The 27680-nt window shown below is 31.5% G+C and overlaps 2 protein-coding genes across 8 annotated transcripts; one reads left to right on the top strand and one right to left on the bottom strand.

Annotated features, from left to right (window-relative positions):
* Positions 1-1834: 1834 nt before the first annotated feature.
* Positions 1835-27257, bottom strand: LOC115891162 (homeobox protein rough-like). 6 transcript variants are annotated; one of them, XR_004051779.1, is made up of 6 exons: positions 26855-27257; positions 18851-19085; positions 9693-10058; positions 7704-7953; positions 7245-7376; positions 1835-1956 (listed from the first exon to the last, which is right to left on the bottom strand). XR_004051779.1 is itself a non-coding variant. In XM_030911601.1 (3 exons), exons 1-3 carry the CDS (start codon positions 27141-27143, stop codon positions 16409-16411), a joined length of 693 nt encoding a protein of 230 aa, XP_030767461.1. In that variant the 5' UTR covers positions 27144-27257; the 3' UTR covers positions 15561-16408. The 6 variants fall into 6 exon arrangements, 1 of the variants encoding a protein (XP_030767461.1); XR_004051801.1 differs by lacking the exons at positions 18851-19085; positions 26855-27257 and adding an exon at positions 10368-10417 and having other exon boundaries at positions 9693-9810; positions 9886-10058; XR_004051784.1 differs by having other exon boundaries at positions 1878-1956; positions 7249-7376.
* On the top strand, positions 10754-14497 carry LOC115891018 (heterogeneous nuclear ribonucleoprotein 87F). 2 transcript variants are annotated; one of them, XM_030911494.1, is made up of 4 exons: positions 10754-10903; positions 11080-11992; positions 12649-12727; positions 14356-14497. In XM_030911494.1, the coding sequence occupies exons 1-3, from the start codon at positions 10886-10888 to the stop codon at positions 12708-12710; spliced, it is 993 nt and encodes a 330-aa protein (XP_030767354.1). In that variant the 5' UTR covers positions 10754-10885; the 3' UTR covers positions 12711-12727; positions 14356-14497. The 2 variants fall into 2 exon arrangements, with proteins under 2 accessions (XP_030767354.1, XP_030767308.1); XM_030911448.1 differs by lacking the exon at positions 14356-14497 and having other exon boundaries at positions 12649-13525.
* Positions 27258-27680: the final 423 nt, after the last annotated feature.

Genomic DNA, 27680 nt, shown 5'->3' on the forward strand with positions numbered 1-27680 from the left:
GCAGAATTGCTTCGGAAATGAAGATCGCAGTCATATATGTAAAATTATATGGTAAATGTTATAGATCGTCATTTCCAAGCCAACTTGACGCTGTTTTTTTTATCATACGCTAGTACCATTCGATCAAAAGAAAACGGCGTTGGAATTGGTTTGGAATTGAGGGTCGCTATATTTTTACATGTAAATTTATATGGTGAATGTTATGGATCGTCATTTCCAAGCCAACTTGACGTTGTTTTTCTTAGCTATAATTATGTTCAATAATTATATTAATTACTTACTAATTTATATTTTTTTGCAGATTTAGAACTTCCAATAGGGGTACCACCAAGGGCCATAATATTCTGCTCTGCAAATAGACATCTTACACCAAGCATCAACCGTTGATAATATTTATATTCATAGTTCGACCCTATTCTGTACTTGTTACTTTGTTTTATTCTTATATACCTATTTTGAATATCATTTGAATGAGTCAAATATGGTGAAATAAAGAAATAATTAATTATAAATTGAGTTTTATTGAATGGATTACTCACGTAATCTAAGATTAAGTATATACCTCCTCGCTCTTATGTACCCCTGATACAAAGTCCTGATCTTTCAGCTTGTAACAAAAATTGTACAAACATTTTTAAACCTTTTCAAAAATCACGGATTTCTATCAGGAACACATAAGTGCGAAGAGATAGTATTTACCTCCTTAACAAAAATTGCAGAAATTATTTTGAAACTGGTCAAATATCACTTATTTCTATCAGGAACGCAAGTGTGTAGAGATAGTATTTACCTCCTCGCTCTTATGCACTCCTGATACAAGTCTCTGATATTTCAACTTTTTGACAAAAATAGAACGAAAAATTTTAAGTCTATACCTCCTCGCTCTTATGTGCTCCTGATATAAATCCGAGAAAATTCAACTTTTGACCAAAATCGAACAAAAATATTTAAAACTCGTCCAAAATCGGCGATTTCTATCAGGATCGCATAAGTTTGAAGAGGTAAGGAGCAAATTTAGTACCGCACGTAAATAAAGCATTTTTCAACGATATTTCTGCTATCTCTAAGACTTCGAACTCGTTTCCAAACTTCAACCCTTAATATCTCGGAAACTATAAGGGCTAGAGAGGAACGGAGGGCGGCTTTCGATAGGCAATTCAACCCTCTATAAGGGCGCAAAACGAGGGCGCGATCGGAAACAAAAAAATTTTTTCGCGACAAATGAGGTAAGGGGTTAACCTTCCTTCATTTTTGCCCAAAATTTTTTTTTGTCTCCGATCGCGCCCTAATTATGCACCCTTATAGAGGGTTGAAAGGCGAATCGAATGCCGCCCTCCGTTCCTCTCTAGCCCTTATAGTTTAGAAGTTATGGCCGTTTTTCGAAAAAATCTAACTCATTCTAACTCGTTGGTCGAGTACTCCAATTTTTGCCAGGTCGAAATTATTTTTGGTCGGTTTCGTCAAAAGCGGAGAAAAATTGAATTTGTATCAGGAACATATGAGTGCGAGGAGGTATTTTTCGATACCAGGAGCAGGCGTTGCATTCACCATTTTGCCAAGAAATTATTTTATTTATTTTTACCTCCTTACTCTTTATGTTCTCCTGATACAAATCTCCAAAATTTCGTCTTTTTAATCAAAATTGCACCAACATTTTTAACTGTCAAAAATCACCGATTTCTATCAGGATCACATAAGGGTGAAGAGGTAAGGATTTAAAGGCATTTATTATTATTTTGAAGATCTAAAAATTAATATTCTTTAGTAATTGTTTTCTTATGCCATTTTGTAACAGACTTTCACTAGCAAGGGAAATAAAATACCAAGTATTTAACTAATTCGATTTATTTATAATATACAAGATACAAAAATAAAATAAATACAATATACAAAAGGTTTAATAAAAGTTGCACGTAGTGGACCTGGATCATGGAGATGTGGATGGAGACTTCTACACTAAAAAAGAACAGAAAAATTATATTAGTTCAGCATCATCATTTTATTAATCCTAAGATAAAAACCGGCATCAGAGATGGCTTGGAAATAAAGATCGCTGTTATTTTGTATGTAAAAATTTAGGGAATGTCATTGATCGTAATTTCCAAGCCTTTTGTTCGATCATACAATACAAAATTAATTACATAAATCAATTTTGTCGAAAAAAGGACGTTCAGTGGGCTTGGAAATTACGATCGATAACATTCCCTATATTTTTACATACAAAATAACAGCGATCTTTATTTCCAAGCCATCTCTGACGCCGTTTTCATATAGTATAGTTACAAACAACAGATAGTAGTTATTTCAAGTCATTATAAACACTAAACTATAGTAATCAAAGTAGATACGGTAGAGATCGAAAAAATAGCGTCAAGTTGGCTTGGAAATGACAATCCATAATATTCACCATAAAAATTTACATATAAAATGACAGCGATCCTCAATTCCAAACCAATTTTGACGCTGTTTTGACCGACACTACCGTATGATGAAAAAAAACAGCGTCAAGTTGGCTTGGAAATAACGATCTATAATATTTAATATATAAATTTACATATAACATGACCGCGATCTTCATTTCTGAGGCAACTCTGCAGCCGCTTTTTTCGATCCTGCCTTATGATAAAAAAACAGCGCCAAGTTGGCTTGGAAATGATAAGCCATCGTATAAATTTACATATACAACGATAACGAGACTCAATTCCCAACCAGTTCTGATCATCATTTCCTGACGAACACTATTCATTCTTCTATCGTGCAATAAAAAAGCGTCAAGTTGGCTTGGAAATGGCGGTCTATGACAATCAATGATATTACCATATAATTTTACATTCAAAAACAGAACGATTCTCATTTCAAAGACAATTCTGCAGCTGCTTTTTATCGTATGGACCGTACAAAAAAACAGCGTCGAGTTGGCTTGGAAATGACAACCTATGATATTTACCCATATAATGTTACATATAAAATAAAAGCGATTAGCATTTAGACTTTTTTTTTGATCGTGTGGTACTGTACAATAAAAAAAACAGCGTCGAGTTGACTAAGAAATGACGATCGATGACATTTACAATATAATTTACTTATAAAATTACAGAAATAGTCATTTCTAGGCCAATTTTGATGGTATTGTCTTTTTTCGATCGTCGGGTGCCATATGAAAAAAAAAACAGCGTCAAGTTGGCTTGGAAGTAGCGGACTATGAAGATCAATGACATTAACAAATAATTTTATATTTAAAATGACAGAGATCTTCATTTGCAAGACTATTCTGCAGCTGATTTTTTTATCGTATGTACAATAAAAAAACAGCGTCAAGTTGGCTTGAACATTAGTCAAATAATTTTACGTGTAAAGTAAAAGCGATCATTTCCAGATCAACTATGTATATTACTTTTTTCGATAGTGTGGTACCGTACATAAAAAAACGGCGTCAAGTTGGCTAAGAAATGACGATCAATGACATTAACAATAAAATGTACATACAAAATTATAGCAATGGTCATTCCAGGTCGATTCTGATGGCATTTCTTTTCATTGTTATGGTACTGTGTGATATAAAAAATAACGTCAAGTTGGCTTGGAAATGACGATCGATGATATTTACCATATAATTTTGCATACAAAATGACAGATATTCAACCCCGAGCTGTTTATTTTATCGTATGCTACCATATTAAAAAAAAACAGCGTCAAGTTGGCTAAGAAATGGCGATCGCCGATGACATTTACAATATAATTTACATATAAGACAGCAATCATCATTTCCAGGCTAACTATGATTCCTTTACCATTTTTTTCGATAGTACAGTACCGTATGATAAAAAAACAGCGTCGAGTTGGCTGAGAAATCACGATCGATGACATTTACAATATAATTTACATATAAAATGATAGCAGCCATAAAATAATTTCCAGGCCAATCTTGATGCCTTTTTCTTTACTAGATCGTGGTATCGTACGATATAAAAACAGCGTCAAGTTGGCTTGGAAACGACGATCGATGACATTCCCCAAATAATTTTACAACATGTAAAATTATAGAATTCTTTATTTCCGGGCCCTCTACGATGCTGTTTTTTTTTTGGTTGTATGGTAGAATATGATCGAAAAAAAAACGGCGATAGCGATGGCTATGAAATGAAGATTTATTTCATTTTATATGTAAATTTATATGGAAAATACCATCGATAGTTAAATGACAGAAAAAATCAATCTACTATAAATATGTATACGTATAACAATTTTTTTCTAATTTTGTGATTTTAGTACACAAATATAATTTATGATGTTGCATTATATTGTGACATTTCCAATATATTTCAGCAAGATTCTTATGTACCTCGCTAAGGAATATTTGGTACTAAAAAGACAGTATTTTTGCCCTCACACGGTCAATATTACTGACAGTTTTTGGAAATACTCACAATAATACTGATTGTGTAGGGTCCACTTTATTAAGAAACACATTTTTAATGTAACATTTCCCAGCGCATTCGCCACTTTCTAAAACAGTGCTAAAAATTTATTGAAAATTAATTTAAAAAAATGATGTGTAACTTTGAACAAATTTTTTACATCACAAGATAGCCTGATAATATTAAAAACTGACAAAACTGTATATAATTTAAGCCGGCCTCACACGATCAGTATTATTGACAGTATTGTATACTGTCAGTATCCCAAAATACTTTCAGGATTGCCAAAGTATATCAGTATACTGACAGTCCCATCAGTATTTTTGTCCTCGCACGGTCAATATTAATAAAAATTTTTGGAAATACTCACAATAATACTGATCGTGTAGGGCCCACTTTATTAAGAAACACATTTTTAATGTAACATCTCCTAGCGCATTCGCCATTTTTTTAAACAGTCTTAAAACAAAAATTTATAGAAAATTAATTAAAAAAAAGGATTTGTAACTTTGAACACATTTTTTATATCACAAGATGGCCTGATAATATTACAAACTGACAAAACTGTATATAATTTAAGCCGGCCTCACACGCTCAGTATTATTGACAGTATTGGATACTGTCAGTATCCCAAAATACTTTAAGGATTGCCATAGTATATCAGTATACTGGCAGTCCCATAAGTATTTTTGCCCTCACACGGTCAATATTACTGATAGATTTTGGAAATATTCACAATAATACTGATCGTGTGAGGCCCGCTTTATTAAGAAACACATTTTTAATGTAACATTTCCTAGCGCATTCGCCATTTTTTAAAACAGTCTTAAAACAAAAAATTATAGAAAATTAATTAAAAAGAAAAGGATTTGTAACTTTGAACACATTTTTTACATCACAAGATGGCCTGATAATATTACAAACTGACAAAACTGTATATAATTTAAGCCGGCCTCACACGCTCAGTATTATTGACAGTATTGGATACTGTCAGTATCCCAAAATACTCTCAGGACTGCCATAGTCCCATCAGTATTTTTGTCCTCACACGGTCAATATTAATATAAGTTTTTGGAAATACTCACAATAATACTGATCGTGTAGGGCCCACTTTATTAAGAAACACATTTTTAATGTAACCTCCCCTAGCGCATTCGCCATTTTCTAAAACGTATTTAAAATAACATCTGAGCTAATTAGTACAAATAAAATAGTCTTAAATTCAAAATACCACTTCTGGAATTGCAAATAAATCTAGTTAAAATATTGGTTACTTTAAATTGATCTTACCATGTATAAACTTATATATTAATCTGTCAAAATCAATAATAAAGTACCCAAATATGTAGTACTGTCTTATATACCTAATTTTGGTAGCTTCTGGCTTCATTACCATACAATCTTCTAGGAAAAACAGATATATTTATTATTGTATGACCTAAAATAATCGATATTTTGATTCTTAATTATTTTTTTTTCAAAGATTAGAACCCCTAAAGATTATAGTAGTAAATCAGCTGATAATTTAAAATCTTTAAACGCCATATACAGGGTGTTTCAAAATAAATGCGAAAATCTTCGGGGGCGATCCCTTGTTCAAAATAAAGGGTAGTTTGCTTCATAAACGTTGGGTCAAAAGTCAACCATTAGGGAGGTATCGCGGTACAAAGATGGCGGAAAAATAATGTTTTTGTTTTTTATCTTGAAAACGGAAAGAGATAGACTAATGAAATTTTATGGAAGCATTACTGTTATGAAAACACATTTTCTGGTAATTTCTTCACTTTTTTAAAATGAGTGGAAGGGGTTGAAATAAACCCCTATCATAATAGAACCCCTATCATTCTTGTTAACGAAATTTAAAGAAAAATCTTATCAAACACATGCAAAAAAAATAATTTGGATAGTTTAGTTTCTTTAGAAACTTTTTTATCTCTTGTATTTTTTTGATAAAACTCACCGATTTGAAATTAAAAAATAAAATGTAAAGCATTACATGTCAGGACAAAAAACATTTTCTGATCAAGAATCTAGTGGGCTGCTGTAATTTTTTTTAGGAAAAAATCTTGTCGGCCGTTGTTACTTTTTAGGATGTTCCTAATACCGTATGATCGAATAAAAACGGCGTCCAGTTGGCTTGGAAATGACGATCGATGGCATTTCCTATATAAATTTACATATAAAATGACAGCGATCTTCATTTCATAGCCATCGCTGACGCCGTTTTTATTCGATCATACGGTATTATTTTATTTGACATTACTCTACTGCAATAAGTTATTATCTAGATGATTATTATTATCGTTATTATCACTAGATTCTTAATCTAAAAATGTTTTTTGTCCTGACATGTAATGCTTTACATTTTATTTTTTAATTTCAAATCGGTGAGTTTTATCAAAAAAATACAAGAGATAAAAAAGTTTCTAAACAAACTAAGCTATCCAAATTAATTTTTTTGCGTGCGTTTGAGAAGATTTTTCTTTAAATTTCGTTAACAAGAATGATAGGGACAGTTTATTTCAATCCCTTCCACTCATTTAAAAAAAATGAAAAAATTACCAGAAAGTGTGTTTTCATAACAGTAATGCTTCCATAAAATTTTATTAGTCTATCTCTTTTCGTTTTCAAGATAAAAAATAAAAACATTATTTTTCCGCCATCTTTGTACCGCAATATCTCCCTAATGGTTGACTTTTGACCCAACGTTTATAAAGCAAACTACCCTTTATTTTGAACAAGGAATCACCCCCTGAAGTTTTTCGCATTTGTTTTGAAACACCCTGTATATAAATTAACACGTTTCATTAAATTCTATTTTATTACCAACATGTATGCTGGATTTACTGGACTCATATATATGTCTGAATCTTGGTAAAATCATATTTTCTTCCTATTTCATCAAGTCCTGGACACTGTGAGATTGCTGCAGTGAAACTGTGTGCTCTCTTGCTTGACCTATGGTAAATGTCAATAATACATAAGTTATTTTAACAAATTAATCCTTTTAAATCAATTAAAATTTATAGTATTGATATTTTACGCATATACAAGTATATCAAAGCATAAACAATTATTAGAAGTATTTTTTAAATTAACTAAGATACATCTATATACTAGATATTAATATAAATGTGTTATGGAAATATTTCTTTATAGAAATCGTCTTTCTAGTGAGTTTTTAGTTTCTATAAAAATACACAATTATTTTTAATGCTCTGCTTGCCTAGTTATATCACAAAAAATTAAGAGAATATTGATTATATTATAAAACGATGTACTTACTTTAAGATTTACTGTTTTTTCGTATACTACGAGCTAATAGGTATTCAAAGGGCCTTCAAACTGTTCCCATCACTCACATAGATATCACTTTAATCATGACAATGGCAAATTTCTGTCTATTCCACAATGCTTTTGACTTGTTCATGCTTGTACATGAAGAGATTCTTCATTGAGAAGAAAGGACTGCATATTTAATTCTGTAATTTGTTAGGCAGGCTCTCATAAATACTGTATATCCATGTAGAAATCCCTAAAACACAAACAATATATGAGTTATATTAATAAATACATTTTAAACATGTTAGTGTCATAAAACATTATAAAGGGGATAATTTTTCACCAATAAGTCAGATAAAGGTGGGATATTCATATATCATTATTAATTATTGTAAAAATAAGAAAACATGGCATAGAAAATAAATGAAATAGAACTTGACTGTAGTTATGTATGAGATTAATAAAGAAAATTCTGCATTACAACTAGGTAATTTCATTGGAATACCATTTTGTTATATTTAAGGGATTCATATTTATCACCCCAAAAAGATGCAAAGAAGTATATAAAAAAGCAGTCGTCTTAAAAATTTTCACGTTCCTTGTATTTACATTTTGTACAAGTTAAGACACTGTCTGCCCCCTTCATCAGGCAACTTATGTTGAACTGTAGCAGAAAACATTTTATTATTATCAACATTTAGGACATTTTTTTTCAACTATAGGCTCAACATCTTCTTGCTTCTCGTCATCAAATACCTTCAAATCTTCCCTTTTCTTTAGTACATGGCGCAAATTCAAGTGTATAGTGTAGTATACCGTACTATTCTTATTCCACTAATATCAAAATTAAAATAGTATCTATAAATAAAGCTCGGGAAATATATAATACCCAATTTCAGGCCCATGTCTTTCGAACAACTATACCATACAATATTTCCATTGTCTCTTAGAATCGGTAATATTGGCATACCTTCTAAAGAAAAACCAGCTCCTTTCTTAAACAAAGCCCACATTATTTATACGCTTTTTAATTAATTCAAGTTAAAATTTAACTAAAAACGTTTAAAAATGTAATTTCTTTGGAAAAAAACTAAAATACAGTGTAAAATTTCACATAGAGATGGCGCTAATTCAACACTTTTTGGATACAAAAAATTACAGGATTCTAGAAATTAATTAAATTAATATTAGAAGTTCGGTTAATAATTAATAGATGCTGCAACATATTCGTTACAGAAATCGGTAATAAAACTGCTAAACATTAGCGTTCTAGTCGATAGGTGTCGCCACGAACCAACAAATTGCAGGGAACATTAATAAATAAGTTTTGGCTATCACTCGCTGAGTGGCGCCACAAGCGCGTATAGTTCCGAAAAACTCCACGAGGGCGAAATGGCGCTGTAACCATTTACCCGCGCTTTGTTTCCAATATAAACAATTTTTTTTTTCTTAAATTTTGCAAATTCAAAACAAGTGCCTTTTTGAGCTGAATTAAAATGTTGAAAGTTTAATTATGATGGATTGATGAAATACAAGTAAGAAACTGATAATTTGAAGGGTTTAGTGTTAAAAATACGCTTGTTATAGTGATTTTAATGTGTGGTGTTTTCAAAATTTAAAAAAAATAAATTAAATCAAACCGAAATATACATAAAGGTGGATGTACCACCCCATCCAACGCCGCTACACACAGTAAAAATATTCATAATAGCCTGAAATGTTTTGTTAAGGTTTGATAAACTCTACAAAAAAATTAAATCTATGATTTTTGCTGTAAACAAAAAAATCTATCATGTTTAAAGATTCTTATATCTAATTTCTTTTTGATCGGTCCATTCTAATCTTTTATGAGAAACTATGAGATTGTGAGTGATAAAATGTGCATTTTGTTTACGCATTGGGTACATTATGTCAATATTTTCTATGTGGCTTTAAAAGAACATTATGCATTTTGAAATATGCTGTGTTTTTTGTAGTAAGGCTTGTACTTACCCCCATTTCAATATCCCTTCACCAGTTGATTCTTCTACATTGTTATCTTGATTGTTCTACATGTCTCTGGGTTACATACATAAAAAGAGCTTCAATTCTCTGTATATCAGGCCATCATCTGGAGTTAATATTTAACCCATTTTACAAAGGATTTAATGCTGGCCAGTAGAAAGATCATAGAGATATCACTCACATAGATATCTCTTTAATCATAATGATGGCAAATTTCTATCCATTACACAATGCTTTTGACTCGTTCTTGCTTCGACTTGATGAGATTCTTCATTGAGAAAAAAGGATCACATATTTAATTCTATAATTTCTTAAGCAGGTTCTCAGAAATACTGTATATCCATGTGGAAACCCCTAAAACATAAACAATATAAGAGTTATATTAATAAATACATTTTAAAATTTATAGTGTCATATATCCCGTAAAGAAATCCTTTAATATAATGTAAAATATTTCATGATTTGTTGCTCACACACAGCGAAATTTTCTCTACATTTCTTTTACGATAAACAATTTAGTATTAAATCAATTGTGTAATATATAAACTTGATTATTTCTTTAAATTTTATATAATAGTTTTCATGCCATAAAAATTAAACAGGCCCAATGTTCTAAATGATTCTTTGCTTTTAAACATGAACTTTTTTTTACCGCATACTTACATGATTAATAATATATTTTATAAAGTCTATTAACTTGGATTAATATTTTCTTTCTATTATCTTTAATTAATATACTTTTACATAATTAATTTCTCTTTTATTCAACTTCCAGAAAAAAAAAACTGACAAATATTCATAAAATTCCATAGAGCAATTTTTTGTTTTGATAATTTATTTTCCCAACATTATGCAACCAGATATACACCAATTTTAATTTATCTATAGTTAAATTATTACAGCTAAATTTAATCAAATCTATGTTACAGAAATTATAATCTGATTACCAGATAATTAGAAAAATTGAATAATATGAAAAATACAAAAATAAAACAAACAAAATTAAAATAATTAATTTTATTAATACAGTTGGCAATGAATGATGCTTCATTCATTACAGTTGGTAATCCTGAAGTTGGCGTCATCATCGTCAACCATTTTATTATTTACTTTATTTTTGTCGGCTTTTAACTGTAATTTTAAATAATTATAACTAATATAAAGCAAATATCAAGCGCAAAATGAAGAGCGATAACAACGTAAGTATTTTCGTTTATTGTAATCAAACAAAATACAGTTTCGAAGTATACTTTAATTAAATCAATTTCTGACAAGTCATCTATTGGTGTCATCGATCCCTTTTAGATGATAAAACGCTGAAATTACCGTTCCTGCTATTAATTTTACGTAAATACAATCCGTGTCGTCTTTTCAGGCCGACAAACTGGAAGGAGAACAGTACAGAAAGCTGTTTATTGGAGGCCTGGACTTCCACACAACCGACGATTCACTCAAGTCCCATTTCGAACAATGGGGCGAAATCGTGGACGTCGTTGTAATGAAGGACAACATTACCAGAAGAAGCAGAGGCTTCGGCTTCATCACCTACGCCAAAGCGCATATGGTTGATGATGCACAGGCTGCCAGACCTCACAGAGTTGACGGGAGGGTTGTTGAACCTAAAAGAGCGGTTCCACGCCAAGATATCGGTCGTCCCGAGACAGGAGCCACCGTAAAGAAACTTTTCGTCGGGGCCCTCAAGGACGACGTTGAAGAAGACGATCTGAAGGAGTACTTCAAGACGTTCGGCACCATACTTTCATGCACCATGGTCATGGACAAAGAAACGAAAAAAAAGCGAGGTTTCGCGTTTATAGAGTTCGAAGACTACGACCCCGTCGACAAGGTAGTTTTATATGGTAACCATATCATCAAAGGAAAGCGTGTTGATGTCAAAAAGGCTCTTTCGAGGAACGAAATACAGCAAGGAGGTGGTACTCCTCGTGGAGGACCAAGAGGAGGTGGTGGTCCGATGAGAGGGAACCGCGGCGGACCTCCCGGAGGTTACGGAGGTCCACAAAATGCCTGGGCTCCACAGGATAACTGGAATCAAGGAGGTGGCAACTGGCAACAAGGAGGCAATCAGGGACCTTGGAGTAACAGTGGAAGTCCGTGGGACCAATCCAATCAGTGGAGTAATCAATCAGGTCCTAATCAAGGGTGGGGGGGTGGACAGATGCAAGGTGGTGGTGGTCCCCAGCCAGGAAATTTTGGAAATAACTATCAACAAGGCTATGGAGGTGGTGTAGTGAGGAATAATTATCAACAACAAAGACCAGCTCCTTACAGTAAGTGTTTTTGGTTGAATTCTTAGACTATGAACCACCTAGATGCCTCTACTTAATAAAAGCATCCTGTAGCTGACAGATACAGTCCCAAAATGCAAATTTAAAATTTTTCTTATAATTTTAAGACATTTTTGGTCATAGCCTTAGACTATGAACTACCTAGATAACTCTAGCTATGGTGGGCAACCTGTAGCTAACATTACATTTGCAATTTAAACTTTTTCTTATGATTTTATTAAATTTTTGGTGGTCTCCTTAGACTATAAATTAATTAGACACCTAGTACTTATTGTGGGCATCCTGTAGTTAATATTAAATTAATATTAAGTCACAAAATGCTAATTTATAATTTGTTCTTATGATTTTATTACATCCTTTGGTCATAGTCTTCCTCTAGCCAACATATACAGTCACAAAATGCAATTTTACAATTTTTTCTTATTATTTTATGATATTTTTGGTCATAGTCTTAGACTATGAACTACCTAGACAACTCTAGCTGTTGTGGGCATCCTATAATTATCAAACATTCACAAAATATAAATTTACAATTTTTTTTCTTGCAATTTGATGATAACTAAGGGGATTCTAGTTCTGTTATATACCATATTATAAAAAAAAAGGGTGTCACAGTAGTCTTTTTACTTTCTTTACAGATTCCGGGGGGTACGGAGGTGGCTACAACCAAGGCAACCAATCAGGAGGTAGAAGATTCTAAATCACTCCATAATGTGTGTAAGTTCAATTCTGTGTCGAATGAGAATCCATACTTTTCCATACACTTTTGTAATGCGTTTTCTGTTGTTTGCTTGTTGCTAAATAACGTTTTTATTTTGGGACATTGTCTATATTAACGTTTTTCGACTACAGGGCAATGAAGCACTGCCAAATAGACAGTGATGTATTTTCTGACAATGAAATTGAATCAAAAAAGCTGGTTTTAATGATTTTTATTAATTTTTGCAAGCTTGAGACCCTAGAAAAAAATTTAATAAACTTATTTATTATAAATAAAAAGGTTTTATTGATTATTTGCATTTAATTTTTGTGCAATAAATAACTAAAAGTAAATTAACATTTTTTTCAGGGTCTTATAGAGATAATATTTAATAGATCTTTAATATAGATTAACATAATCTTTTTGGTTTTCCGCATCCTGAAAGATTAAAAATGTCAGAAGTGGCAATATAAGAAAAATTATGTTCAATGTATATTTTAATAACAAAAATTGCATTTATATCTAGGATGGGAAAACTTGAAAGATAAAACCTTAGTATTAATTTTAAGTATTTTAATGACTGTGTACTATTTATTTTGATTTTGAGATAAAATGATAAAAAAAATTACTAATATTATAAATAGGCAGAGACAAGATAGGAAGGACTTTGCAAAAAAAATTATTTCATTGTTTTTTTAGGCTAGGCTAGGTGATAGGCATAGGTAATTTTAAAATAGATTGTGAAACGATTTTAATTTGAGATTTTTTGTAAGGTTTTTGATTAAAGGACAAATAATACAGGAAATTTGATAGTATCATTGATTTTTTTAACGTTATTTTTATTTTTTCAAAAAAAAAACGAGGGATATAGAGACAGCTAGGATAGTTCTCAGAAAAAGAATGAAACAGTTAGTGAGATTTTTAGCTCAGGAACAAGTCAAAAAAGGTAGAGATTAGAGTTAAAAAAAGCTTTTAAAAAAGTTAGAATAAGCGAAGAAAATGATTTTCTTAAGGCTAGGTATGTATAGTTTGATATTTTTCTATGTTAGGTAGGCGGTAGTTGTTCTGATTCAGTCAATAATGGCATTTGACAGATAATTTTTTCTCTAAAATCACAAAAATTCAATATAGAAAATATTTTGTATTGGAAGCTTAGATATTTTGTCATTGATAACACAGAACTTTGGATTTTGATGTATACTAAACTATCAAAAAAAAACGGTGTCACGGTGGTCTTTGAAACGATCATCAATGAAAGAACTTGTACTAAAAACTTGTTAAATCTTAACATTTAAATCGAATAACAGTAACGTTTCTGTCGATTTGACACCCTTTACTTTCACAGGCTACCTTTAATTTAGCTTTCACAGGCTCCCATGACACCGTTTTTTTTAATTTTGAATAATCAGAACGACTACAACATTTTCAGTTAATTCAGGATTTATTTTCATGCTAGGTCAGTGTATAAACAAAAAAAAATTATCTGAAGTAGACAGGACAGTACACTAAGTTATTTTTGATTGCACAAATAATATTGTGATTTAGATGTGTGATATTTCGAATTCCAGGAGCGTATTACTGTATATTATTGAAATATTCTTTGAAATTACTGTTTTTTCTGATTAATTTTTTTATTTCTGTTTAGGTTTTTGGGCTTGAGACACCCCTGCCTTGAAGAACATATTAAATAAGTACTAAAAAAAAAATGGAAACCAGCACTGTATATATAAGATATAAAACCGACTGTGATATTTGTTCCTGTGATGAATTTTTAATAAAAATATTTTTATAAACAAAGTTATTTTATTTCATTTTTTTTTCCTTTTAGAGACCTACCTTAGTCCTGAAAACTTCTGTTTTCGCGTTTGAAACTTTTTTTTATTATAAATTTATATAAAAAAATAATAAGAGTTCTTATTAAAAATATTTTCACACCCGGTATATACACGGTGATTCTCTAACTTTGAATAAGTTCAGTAAATAAAAGGTATTTTTTTCAGAAATATTCTGAGACAAAAAAAAACGAATTTTTGATGTAACAATTAAAAGTAACAACCCTAATTTTTTCTATGGTTTTTCTCAAAGTGTACAGGGTGTCCCACTAAGAATAGCTCTCGGCTGTATCTCGGAAAGTATTAGCCGTAGCCGCTGCAGAAAAAAAAAATTATAACTAAAGAGACTATGGGAAATTGCTGGAAATTATTTTCAAGTTTGTAGAACGACCGCTAGGGGGCACAACTGCAACAAAAAAATAAGAAAATGGAGTTTTTACACAATTTTGACTAGATAAGGTGTACTATAAGTAACAGCTTCATAATCTTCAGTAAATTTTGAATATTTTTTGTTAGAGCCGTTTTTCCCTATCTACCAAAATAAAGTGGTGGGGGATCTGTTTTTATTTGAATATTAATAACTCTGGATTGGTTTGGTTTGGTTTTATTGTACCATTGTATTGTCTCTATATTGTATCATATTAAAATGCCAACAACTTCAACTACTTCAAATAATAAAGGTTACATAAGTGTTCTAAATTTAAAAAATGAGTTGAAATAATGAATAATATATCTTTGATATTTATTTATTTTATTGAATTTACTCCAAGTTATAGAATCACCCTGTATAAAACTAGGGTTTTTAATATTTATTCTTACAACTGCTGAGTGGTTTTCTTCAGCTCTATGTTCTTCTATTATTCGAATTCATTCGTGTTGAAAAAGAACTCTCAATTGAAAAACTCTGTATAAAGAATGGGGAGATGTTTTTTAATTTAGAGTTAGGTATATTTATATAAGAAAGGGGGGAACACAATAATCAAAACGCAATAGACCTAAAACTACGGCTTTTATTTGAAATAAAATCAATGGAAATGAAAAGAAAAACATAATATATACAAAGATTACAGACAATATTACCACAGTACAAGGTTTATACAGTGAAATATGTTTTATAGAGACTGATTAAATCAATATTAATTTGATATAAAGTCTCTAAGTGAAGCTATGGTAGCTTGGAATAAGTTGATTTCGCCAAAACAAAATTTTAAAAAGATTTTTTTTTAATATACAAGGTTATTTAAACTTATCTTGCAGCTTTTTTAAATATACAGCTGTATATTTTTTATTCAATGTCAGGAATTTTTTCTTCTAAAAATACCGTATTATCATAAACTTTATACCGAGGCATTTTCGAATAATCACTTTTTGTTAAAATTTTCTTCAATTTTTAAAATTTCAAAATTCTAATACCATAAAATTAATTATTTTTTTTTAACTGAAAATATTATATAGTCTGTATATTAACAGTCACAGTACAGTATTCTTCACAAAGTTCATGATACTATGTATGATTTAAATATCACTCTACATACAGGGTGAGTCAAAACTAGATGCATTTTTTCTCAGCTACTTCAAATGGAACATTTTGAAGTAGTTTTTATCTGTCTTTATGTTTCTTAAGCACTCTTTATATCCAAAAATCGATACTTAATTGGCAACCAGGTCTTATTATTAAGATATTTTTACAGTTTTTCCTGTCCAACATTTTAAAACCATAGTTTGAAATAGAGAACAATATTTTTTTCGAGTAACAACTAAAGAACATGGTATTCTTATGGCTTCTTTCACTTAAAACAACTTGTATATTGTTATGATGTTGATACCAACTCTCTAAACCAAGTCAATAACTCTTGACTCTCAAGTTTATGATACAACGTGATCATCTTTATTTTCTAAACTATTAAAAATAACTGCTTCTGACTCTGTAGGATTTTGAGAAGAAATTTCACGGCTCATTATAGAAGGCAAATGATAACAAGGTCCTTCTGAGCATATTTGGCACAGGGTTGATTGAAATGAACCCATTAGTTTCCTAAAACCAAAATACTCTTCATGGTAGGTATCTACCATGATACAAAGAATACAAGGTATGATATTGCGCAGGTTGGTCACTACGTCACAGGTGATAAACGGCACCATTGGTCGGCAAGTTCCGCGCGCCAATTTCAAATCGTCAAACAGATGACACAATAAATGTCAAAATAATTTTTCAAATGTCAAGCACGATGATTTGACATAACTTTTAGGGTTATGTCCTAATTCTTCCCTATTTTAAGTCTTTTTTTATTAGTGGCAATTGCACAATATGGATATTTTTTTGTATGGCGTATGACGTCACAGGTGGTATGCGCAAACTTAACGAAATTGGGGCCGCTAGCGATCATACCTTGTTTTCTTTGTATCATGAGTATCTACTGAGTAAAAAATCTTGAAAAACTGCTAAACTGGCACATGCAATCATGCAATAATTTTGTTGTTGCTCTTGTATAACGTCTTGTTAATTCTACGTTCTACAGTGCAAGAATAATTATGTAATAACACTACTCTGTGGTATCAAAAAATTAATCTTTGGTAACATTCAAAACATTCATTCATCATAACACTATATCATAGTGTAGGATGTCCTTTATTTAGTCTAATTTCAAGGTATTATGTGGTTTGGAATCATATGGAATTGGCTTTGAATCAAGCATCATTACCGACGGAATTTCCTATGTTTTAACGTATGGGGTGTCCTTTATTTGATATAATTTGCAAATACAAACTAAAAAAAGTAGAATAACACTTTGAACACGTGTAAAAGGTTTTTTTTTCAGCCAAGACGTTTTTGTCAAGATAAGAACCAAAAAAAAATACTGGACGAATAACAGACCAATTAGTGTACCACATTAGTGTAGGGTGTCCTTTATGTAATCTAATTTCAAAGCAGTATTGATCACGCGGAATTTTCTTTCAACCAAGCCTCATTACTGAGGCAATTTCCTATTTTTTTAACGTATACGCACAGGTATAGGGTGTCCTTTATTTGATCTAATATCTAATTGACAAAAAAAGCTAAAAAAACTCCAATAACACTTTGAACACGTGTAATAGGTATTTTCTCGGCCAAAACAACAATAATTAAGACGATTTTGATCGCGATAACAGCGCGAAGAAAAAAAACGACGTACCCCATTCGAACAAAACGCGACCTTACGTGTTTTTATTTGCCTAGGTCCACCGAGGGCCCCCTCTAAGGGGCTTAAATGGTTAAATAAGCTCTTTAAACGTCCATTTAATGGTCGGTTGGCACGACAGAATGTTATCAGGCAGGAGATGATGATCGCGGACGAAGTAATAATAAAAATAATTAGGCTGCTGTGAGAGAGGAGATCATTCTTTTTATTTTGCGTTTTAACAAAGACGTTAGATCTTGCGGGGATAAGGATATATTTGAGGGTTATTAGAAGTGATAGGGTAAGGACTATATAGGGTGTTCGGAAAATGCACAGCTAAATTTCAGGGAGATCAAAAAAATGAAGTTGTTGACAGGATATGGAGTACTAATAATTGTGATATAAATGAGCTTAACAATAAGAATTTTTTAAAACTTTAAATACGAAAAATGTCGATTGTTTAATTCTGCATCTAAAAAAATAATATACGGAGTGTTGCGTTTAAATAAAACGAGAGTATTTTAAATAGTGCGATGTTGGTAAAGCCATAAAAATACCCTGTACAAGATAATGTGAATTTCCCTTCCCCGATTTTTATTTAAAGCAATTTTATTGCTTTAAATAAAAATAGTGTACTATATGATTAATTCAATTCTGTACAGAAAAATAGAGGTTACAGTTTTAAAAAAGCTTAAAACTTTATCACTTTTTTTTGGGACAACCTGTATACAACAAAATATTCTCAGGATATGCACCTTTATAAACCACGCAATATTTTTTTTATAAAACTTATCTTCGACAGCAACGACGATATTGGACTTTTTCTTACTAGGTTTTGTCAATTTTGAATTTAGCAATTTTTTACTTAAATAAAATACATCTTCTAATTTGCTCTTGCTGAATGTGCCAAACTACTACAGTACTACACTACAATTGGAACATTTTTTATCGGACATATTAAATAAAGCAGACCCTACACGTTTGCAAAACTTTCTACACAGCGACTATACATAGGAAATATTGGTAAACCCAAATCGGGATCCAAAACAAAAATGTCATAAAATTTTAAGGTAATAAAGTTATTAAAAAAAATCTGTCAAACTAACAACAGTAGCTTTGAAATAGTAAGAAAAATAAACGTCATAGATACCTGTAATGGTGATCCATATGAGCTTTTTCTATACGTTTGTCTTTGGCTCGTCTGTTTTGGAACCAAATTTTGATCTGAGTCTCGGAGAGACGTAACTCGTCAGCGAGCTCACATCTTCTACCCCTACTGATGTATTCTGATCTCTGATATTCGATCTCCAGTCTCAAGGTTTGTTCTGAACTGAAAGTTGTTCTTTGACGTCTGGGTCTACCTTCTTTCCTACGACGTCTGGCTACTAAAAAAATTATACGACTCTTTAGATCGTCTAGACCTGTTGATTCTGACTATATCAAAACTAGTTAAAATTCAGTGTAACTGAAATAAGTCTAAATTTTAAGACAGTATATTTTAATACGAGTAGAATTTTTACTTTTTTTTTAAAAGGAATATCGGTAATATCAATAACAGCGGCGGTGTATACTGTCCCGCAAGACGGAACAATGGCACTTGTTCCCAGAGTCCCGTCGCAACTTTCCGTCTGCTTAGGCGCGGACAAAAGACGGCTTATTGTCGAACATCGTCGCGAAAATCACGAATTTTCACACCTCCATTGTCGGGTATTTGTCCCGAAATAAGCCTTTGGCAACATTGCCACGTCTAAATTTCCTGTAGACATTTCTCTAATAATTATTATATAAAACAGATTTCCTTCTCAACAAAAAAAAATAAATTATCATTTTTCCCAATGGTAGTCTTGACAATTTTTTTGGTTCAACATATTTTACAGACAATCGTGACTGCTCTTTATACAGGGTGGCCCGAACTGTATTCCGGAAACTTCGGCAACATATTGTGCAGATAAAAATGAGTAAAAAAGTCCGTATGTCCTAAAATGCTTAGTTTCGGAGATACAGATACATTCCTTCCAAATAATTTCTGAACTAACGTCCATATTTGGAAGAAAATTGGAAGAAAAAAAAAGTTTGAACAGTAATAACTTTTTGTCCGTACCTGTATTAAACTACTGAGTAAAAAATATACATTTGCGACGTTTTTTACGTAAAAAAAGTCTCTTGGTAAATATTGCTACGAGTAATGGTTTTCGAGATATTTGGAACCGAAATTATTGACACAATACCTGTCATCATTGACATAAATTAAACATGTTGATTAAATAGTTATCATAAATTTGAAATGTTTTTGTGCCAAAAGTTCAACAAAAATTGTTTTATCGCCATTTTTTGGTAGAAACATTAATGATTAATGTAAAAAAATAAAAATTTCCCAAATTTATTATTTCAGTCAAATAACTATCTACTCAACGTGTTTATTTTTTGTCAATAATGACTTGTATTGACTATTTCCATTCTAAATATCTTGAGAACGGTTGCTCGTAGCGATTTTTACCAAGAGACATTTTTTACATAAAAAGTCAGGGAAATGTATATTTTTTCACTCAATAGTTTTATACAGGTACGGACAAAAAGTTATTACTCTTCAAAACATTTAAAACACATGTAGGTGGCGCCCCCTACAAATAGGAGTAATATTGACCTCAAAATCAAATTTCCCATGTCAAAAAACCCGCAGACACCAATTTTCATCCAAATATTGACGTTACTTCAGAAATTATTTGGAAAAAATCGAAATAAAAATAAAATTTCTACACCCTGTATCTCCGAAACTAAGCATTTTAAGACATACATTTATACGAACCTTTTTACTTATTGTTATCTGCAGAATATGCTGTCCGGAATACAGTTCGGACCACCCGGTATATGGATAAATTATTATGGTTGAATTTTTTCCTAAAAAGTCCTCAAAAATCAAAAGTCGTTTCTATGGTAATATAACTTTGATTTTATTATTTGATAGATGGTAGATGGTTATTATTAATTTTGATTAAGGTCATATTTTTTCTGTTGTGAAAGTATCAAATTTTCCGCTAACTATTATCACCCTTTCCGTAGCATTGAACTAAATAAATTTTGTGCTTCTTTAACATTTTAAAACGGCAAAAAATATGACGTTAAAATAAAAATTCTATCAATAAAAATCTATCAAAGAATGTAAACTACTATCTTACTCGACATGTTAATTTTTTGTCAATGATGAATTCTGTCAATGTCAAAAAATTCTTATAGATCAAGGAAATAAATATACAGTGTGACCCACTCAAAACCGGGCACCCTCCATAAAATCTGTGTTTATAGTCCGATTTTGATGATTTTTTTTTTCAAATATAAAGTTTCAAAAAATGTACTTTAGGGCTCAATGTCATGTTATTTCACAAAAAACAAGGCCTACTTAATAAAGTTTTTGTGGTGAAAAATTTGCAAAATCATATTAGCGATTTTTTCAAAAAATTTGAGTACACCCCCCATTCGGCATCCCCAAAACAGTTCTGTACAAATTTCGTTTAAAAATATTAATTATTAATAATTCTGCAGTTAAATTAAATAATTCCCTATTTTTGCCAATTTAACGATGAGTTATCACGTAACCCTTGAAAAAAACAATCCACAACAATGGGTTTTATTAGCTGTCAATTCTTGCAGCGTAGAATTGAATATTAATTTAATAGCACGCAGAAAAGTGTTGTATCAAGAAATATTATTTGCATTATGGAACAATTAAATATTAGGGATAAAATTGAAATTATTCGTTTAGTGGGTGATAACTATCTTCAAGCAGGAGAAGCTGCCAGAGAATTTAACAACAGACATCCCGACAGACCTGCAGTAAGTAGAAGCACGGTTCAACGAATAAATAGAGTTTTTAATGAAACTGGTTGTGTGTCAAAATACTTACTAAAAAACAGAAGGCCGGAACATCGAATAAATAGGCGGAATGAGGAAATATTAGAATATTTTCGTAACAATCCTCGTGCAAGCATTAGAGGCGCCAGTGTTGATTTGGATATACCAAGGGAAAATATTAGGAGATGTTTGCGAACTAATAAAGTTAAACCCTTTAAACCAAAGATTTTACACACTTTGGAAAACGGAGATGATGTTAGACGATTAGAATTCTGCTTATGGGCTCAAGCAGAGTATTTAAATAATAGAAATTTCTTAAAAGAAATTTTATTTAGTGATGAGGCAACATTTAGTACAAACGGAGTAGTATCCTCTCAAAATTCGCGATTCTGGGCAGTCGAAAACCCTGAATGGGTGATCAATACAAGAAGACAGTATTCTCAGAAATTAAATGTGTGGTGTGGCATACTTGATGATAGAATCATTGGTCCATATTTTTTTGAGAGAAATTTGAATAGTCCAACGTTTTTGAATTTTCTGATTAATGACTTTTGGGATGCAATACATAATTTACCATGCCAAACCCGTTTGAATTTAAAATTTCAATTGGACGGATCACCTGTGCATAACGCGGCAGTTGTCAGGGAATGGTTAAATGAAAATTTTGAAAATAAGTGGATAGGTCGAAATAGCCCGCTAATTGGTGGCCACCGAGATCCCGGACCTAACACCCCTTGATTTCTTTCTTTGGGGTTTCTTAAAAATAAACAAGTTTACAAGTCTAGACCTCAATCTGTAGATGAATTACGTATTAAAATTACAGAGGCTTCTGCAAATATTACACCACAGCAGCTTAGGAATGTAACTGTTAATCTAAGAAAAGATGCGACAAATGTATTGAACTGAATGGAGGGCTGGTAGAAGCAACTAGAATTATTTGAATATCTTTAACTTATTATTCGGTTATTGTGTTGCTTGTAGTATTTTTTATCATTGTTTGTAATAAAACTCGTTGTCGTGGATTGTTTTCAAGCTAGTTATTTGATAATTGGCAAAATAGGGGAATTATTTAAATTTAACTGCAGAATTATTAATAATTAATATTTTTAAACGAAATTTGGTACAGAACTGTTTTGGGGGATGCCGAATGTAGGGGTGTACTCAAATTTTTTTAAAAATCGCTAATATGATTTTGCAAATTTTTCACCACAAAAACTTTATTAAGTAGGCCTTGTTTTTTATGAAATAATATGACATTGAGCCCTAAAGTACATTTTTTGAAACTTTATATTTGAAAAAAAAAATCATCAAAATCGGACTATAAACACAGATTTTATGGAGGATGCCCGGTCTTGAGTGGGTCACACTGTATATATCACTATAATATATACAAATAATAACTCCTCTGTATCCGATATTTTGATATCCTCTATTGTCCATCATCAAATTCGTTCAATGTAAAACAGGGAAGACAGACCAAAAAGGGGGCAGGCTTTTGTCGACAAAACATGTGACAAATCCCACCCCCTCCGCTCTTCTGGGGCGCAGTCCCGTCCCCCTTCTCCCCCGAACCCCCTCGAAATCACGGAGGCTTCCATCTGTGAGGAGCTAATCGCATCATAATAATATTTTGTATTGCGAATTGTAGTTGTTATCGTTTCCGGGATAGGCAACGTTGCCATGTGTATAGTAATGTTTATTGAATTTTATTTAATACAAAATAAAATAAAAACAGGGGTTTTGTTAATATATAAAGTGGGCCATACCAATACCACCTATCTAAAACCAGGATAGCCAAAATTGAGCTTCTTACGATGAGTGGTTTGAACAGGATCGTGATTAATCAGTATGTCAGTCACTTAAGGATTTTATGTGATTTTGTGACAAATTTCGAATGACAAAATAAAACAACCAAATAACGAATTTAGACATTTTAGTCCATAAAGGTTGCCATGACGACCTTTACGGCCTAGGCCGAAAAAGAAACATTTTACGGACTGAAATGAGTCCGTAAAATAGCTGTTTTTGGGAGCGTATGACAAAAACTAAATTTATGATATTAAAAACTCCATTATAACATTTAATACAAGGCCCATAGAGAAGGTAGATAAATTTAAGTACTTGGGCATCTGGCTCTCCGAAGATTGGACATCAGACAAGGAAATTAAATGTCGCATCGAACAAGCTCGGCAGGCATTCTTGAGGTTCCGAAAAGTACTTGTCTGTTCTGATTTTGACCTTAACCTCAGATTAAGATTCGTAAAGTGTTACGTGTGGTCGGTGCGCCTTTATGGTATGGAAGGTTGAACATTGAAGGCAGCTGCCATTAATAAACTAGAGGCTTTCGAGATGTGGCTATATCGCAGAATTCTGAAGATACCTTGGACGGCTAGGTTAACAAATGAGGAAGTTCTGAGACGTGTCAACAAACAGCGCGAATTGTTTGAATTGGTTAAGAAGAAAAAAACCGCATAATGGCGAAACGATCTTAATAAGATCGAAGGCCGGAGGGGTATCGGAAGGAAGAAAATGTCTTGGCTGAGGAATGTTAGACAGTGGACAAGCCTACACGATGTACAGTCGTTAATAAATACAGCCAGGAATAGAGAAGCGATGGAACATGTTGTCGCAAACATCCATTAATGGATTCGCACTAGAAGAAGAAGAAAAAGTTCAACAGAAATTGTTTTATCATCATTATTTATTCGCAGAAAAATGTATGATTAAAAATTTCTCAAATTTATTATTTCAGTCAAATAATTACCTCTACTCGACGTGTTTATTTTTTGTCAATAATGACATATATTGACTATTTCCATTCTAAATATCTTGAGAACGGTTGCTCGTAGCGATTTTTACCAAGAGACATTTTTTACGTAAAACATTACGGAAATGTATAGTTTTTCACTATTTCAATAGGTGATATTAATCATAAATTTGCAGAAATTTGAGATATTTATTGTTTCAATTAAAATCGCGACCATGTGTCAAGGTAAAACTTCCGTTTTTGCTAGAGAATCTCTACCATGGTGCCATATGGTATCCTTTCTGCACCCATAGGCCCCGTTCACACGCTATCGGTTTCATAAGTTGATCATTTATAAGGTAAATCGGCTGTAATTCCAGCCTTAATACGATAATTTCCCTGATTTTTACTTACACACATATTATTATCCTCCCCTCATTCTCATAACGTACTAGGCTGCTAGGTTTTCTTATACAGGGTGACCCCAAGAAACAGCGTTCAGAAAAATCCGTATTTATTATAATATATAAATTATCCCCGGATTGTTTTTACAAGCGGAAAAACTTTTTTGTTATTGACATTTTGAAAAAATGTATTTTTCATAAAAAAATTTGCTTTTTCTACAGAGTTGTTCACTACCACATACGACACGGAGTATTGTAGCTAAACGATTAGATTTTTACAAATCGTTTTGGGTTTGTTGAAGGACTATTAGAGCTACAATTTAAAAAGAATTTTTCAACATACAGAGTGTCCCAACTAAGTAAAAAATATTATAGTTTTTTTTTAAATGGAACACCCTGTATATTATTTTATTTTTAGATTCTATACGATTGAAATAAAGGTAAATTCGATTAGGTTTATAACACTTAAACCTTACCGTTTTTGAAATATTTTCAATTTTGTGAAATTGCAGTAAAAAATTTAAGGCTTCATTTCTTCAAGGGTATCAAAGTTTTTAATACTAAATATTTAATGATCATGATGATGAATTATTTATTGATCAGATATTGTTATGCAATAATAAAAATTATACTACCTTATACAGAGTGTCCAAAAATTTATATTAAATAATTACAAGCTTTAAACGGTAATAACTTGTTTAATTTAAATGGAACACCCTGTATATTTTACGCGATTCAGATGCACAATTTAATTGTCTATCAAATTGTATTATACCATCTTTTACCTAACTCTTCAAGTTTTCGTAGAAAATACATATTTTTATAATTTAGACCTCATTTATCACTACACCTATGAAATATTGACATTTTATATTATTTTAAAAGATGTACCAAATTTTCAAAGAGTACAGATACTAATATTGTCGATATAGTTCGCTTATTTTATTTAAAAATTGTTTAAATACTTTTTGTTAAAGAGGACCAATTAATATGATCCCAGTATTCAAACTAGATTAATTGACTGTTTAGATTGATTAATAAATAATTGCTTCAAATATAAAAAACTGAATTTTGGTTGTGTATTACACAGTGTGGTAAAAAATAACACCTTATAAAATTTATTTAATTTTTCTGACCAATGCTTATTTATAAAAACAGAGACATTCATTTTCATAACTTATTATTATATTGATTTCTGAGTCAAATCCACATTAATTTATAATAATTTCTTAATTAAAACAATTAACTATGTAATTATCTAATTTTTGGGCGTAAATAATGGTGGTATATTTAATTGGTATACTCTTTTACAGAGATTTTTAAAACGTTTTCTTTTTGTAAACAAATGGGCTTGCTATATTATTATTTTTACCACCTGTACAGGGTGGGTCAAATTCGACACTTTTAAATGGAAACACCCTTTTCTATAGGAGATAGACAAAAACTAATATGTCTGGTGCTCAATTTTTGTCAAAAACATGATGGTGAAAACCGTATATCGATATCTGTTACCGTTTCGGAGTTACGGGGTGTTTTTCAAAAATATGCATTTTTAACAAATCGCTGTAACTTTTTTGCTATGGAAAATTTAGTATTTTTATGAAAACATTTCCAAAGCACCTTTTTACGTAGAATTTAATGGTTTAAGTATAATTTTTTTAAAATTACAATTCAAAGTATAATACAATTCGATTGACAATTAAACTGTGCATCTGATTCTCGAAAAATATACAGGGTGTTCCATTTAAATTAAACAAGTTATTGCCGTTTATAGCTAGTAAAGAGGCTAGTAGTTATCTCTGTATAAGATATTATTTTGTTTATTATTGCAACACAATATCTGATCAATAAATAAACTTCAGTAAATATTTAGTATTAAAAACTTTGATACCTTTGGAATTTGAAATGAAGTCTTAAAATTTTTACTGCAATTTCTATCTGCGTTTATCTACAATACTTCGTGTCGTATGTGGTGAACAACCCTGTATACAGTTTAATGTAAAATCCAAAAAGCATAAAATAAACAAGACGTTCGTTTACCAGTTGTATTTTTAGTGAACACTAAACCAAATATGAAATGAAAATTCTTTGAAATTTGACATAAGTTGCGATTTTTTATATTTGAAAGAATATAAAAAAAAACAGAAGTACTTACAGAAAGCTGAAAGTCCCGCCGCCGCAGCTGCTAGATGCGACTCAGGAGGCAACAAAAACGGGAAAGAAGTTGCCAGAATCGGTACAGGAACCACCAACTCTTCCCTAGTACTTTTAGAACCATTCCCGTGATTCCCTGGACATCCCAGGTCATTTTTTTCGTCTATACTTTTTTCAGACTTTTCTGAAGACTTTTCCAAGTCATTTTTCTCTAAATCTCCATAGAGTTTCTTAAAAAACTCTCTCGGACTCGAAGGTTGATTTGTTTTGGTGGTAGATACAGTTGTCATTGCAACTACAACAATACATAAATTTTTACAAAAATAAAACACTAATGTTCTATCACATAATCACAACAAGGTTTACTAAAATTAAGCTGATCACTTTCAGACCAAGAGACTGGATGAAATTGTGGGTAAATATGCTTTAAATGACGTCTAAAAACAATTTTAGGGAAGCTATACGATAATTGTAAGGGGGCGGGTCTGTGAAACAGGGCGGAGTTGGGCACAACCAACGGATGGAAACCTTTGAAGGGTCTAGGGAAATGATTGCGGTGGTGTAGTTACACGCAAAAATGTTGTGATTTTAACTATTAGAGGAATTTATAGGATTAAAAACAAAGGTTGTTTGATTTTATTTAGTTGAAGCATTATCAAATTTAAAGCTGAACTAGTTATAGATATACAGGGCAGTCTTAAATATGAGTGCAAATATTTTTTATCAGGGCTGATAGAACTGTAGATAAAATAATCATATTTTCTCTTTACCGTTTTTCAAAATAGTCGAAAAAATAACAGTTATTTTACTTCTACAAGCTATACAGG

Source organism: Sitophilus oryzae, unplaced genomic scaffold, assembly GCF_002938485.1.
Source record: "Sitophilus oryzae breed Bouriz unplaced genomic scaffold, Soryzae_2.0 scaffold_1007_pilon_pilon, whole genome shotgun sequence".
NCBI classification, from domain to species: domain Eukaryota; kingdom Metazoa; phylum Arthropoda; class Insecta; order Coleoptera; family Curculionidae; genus Sitophilus; species Sitophilus oryzae.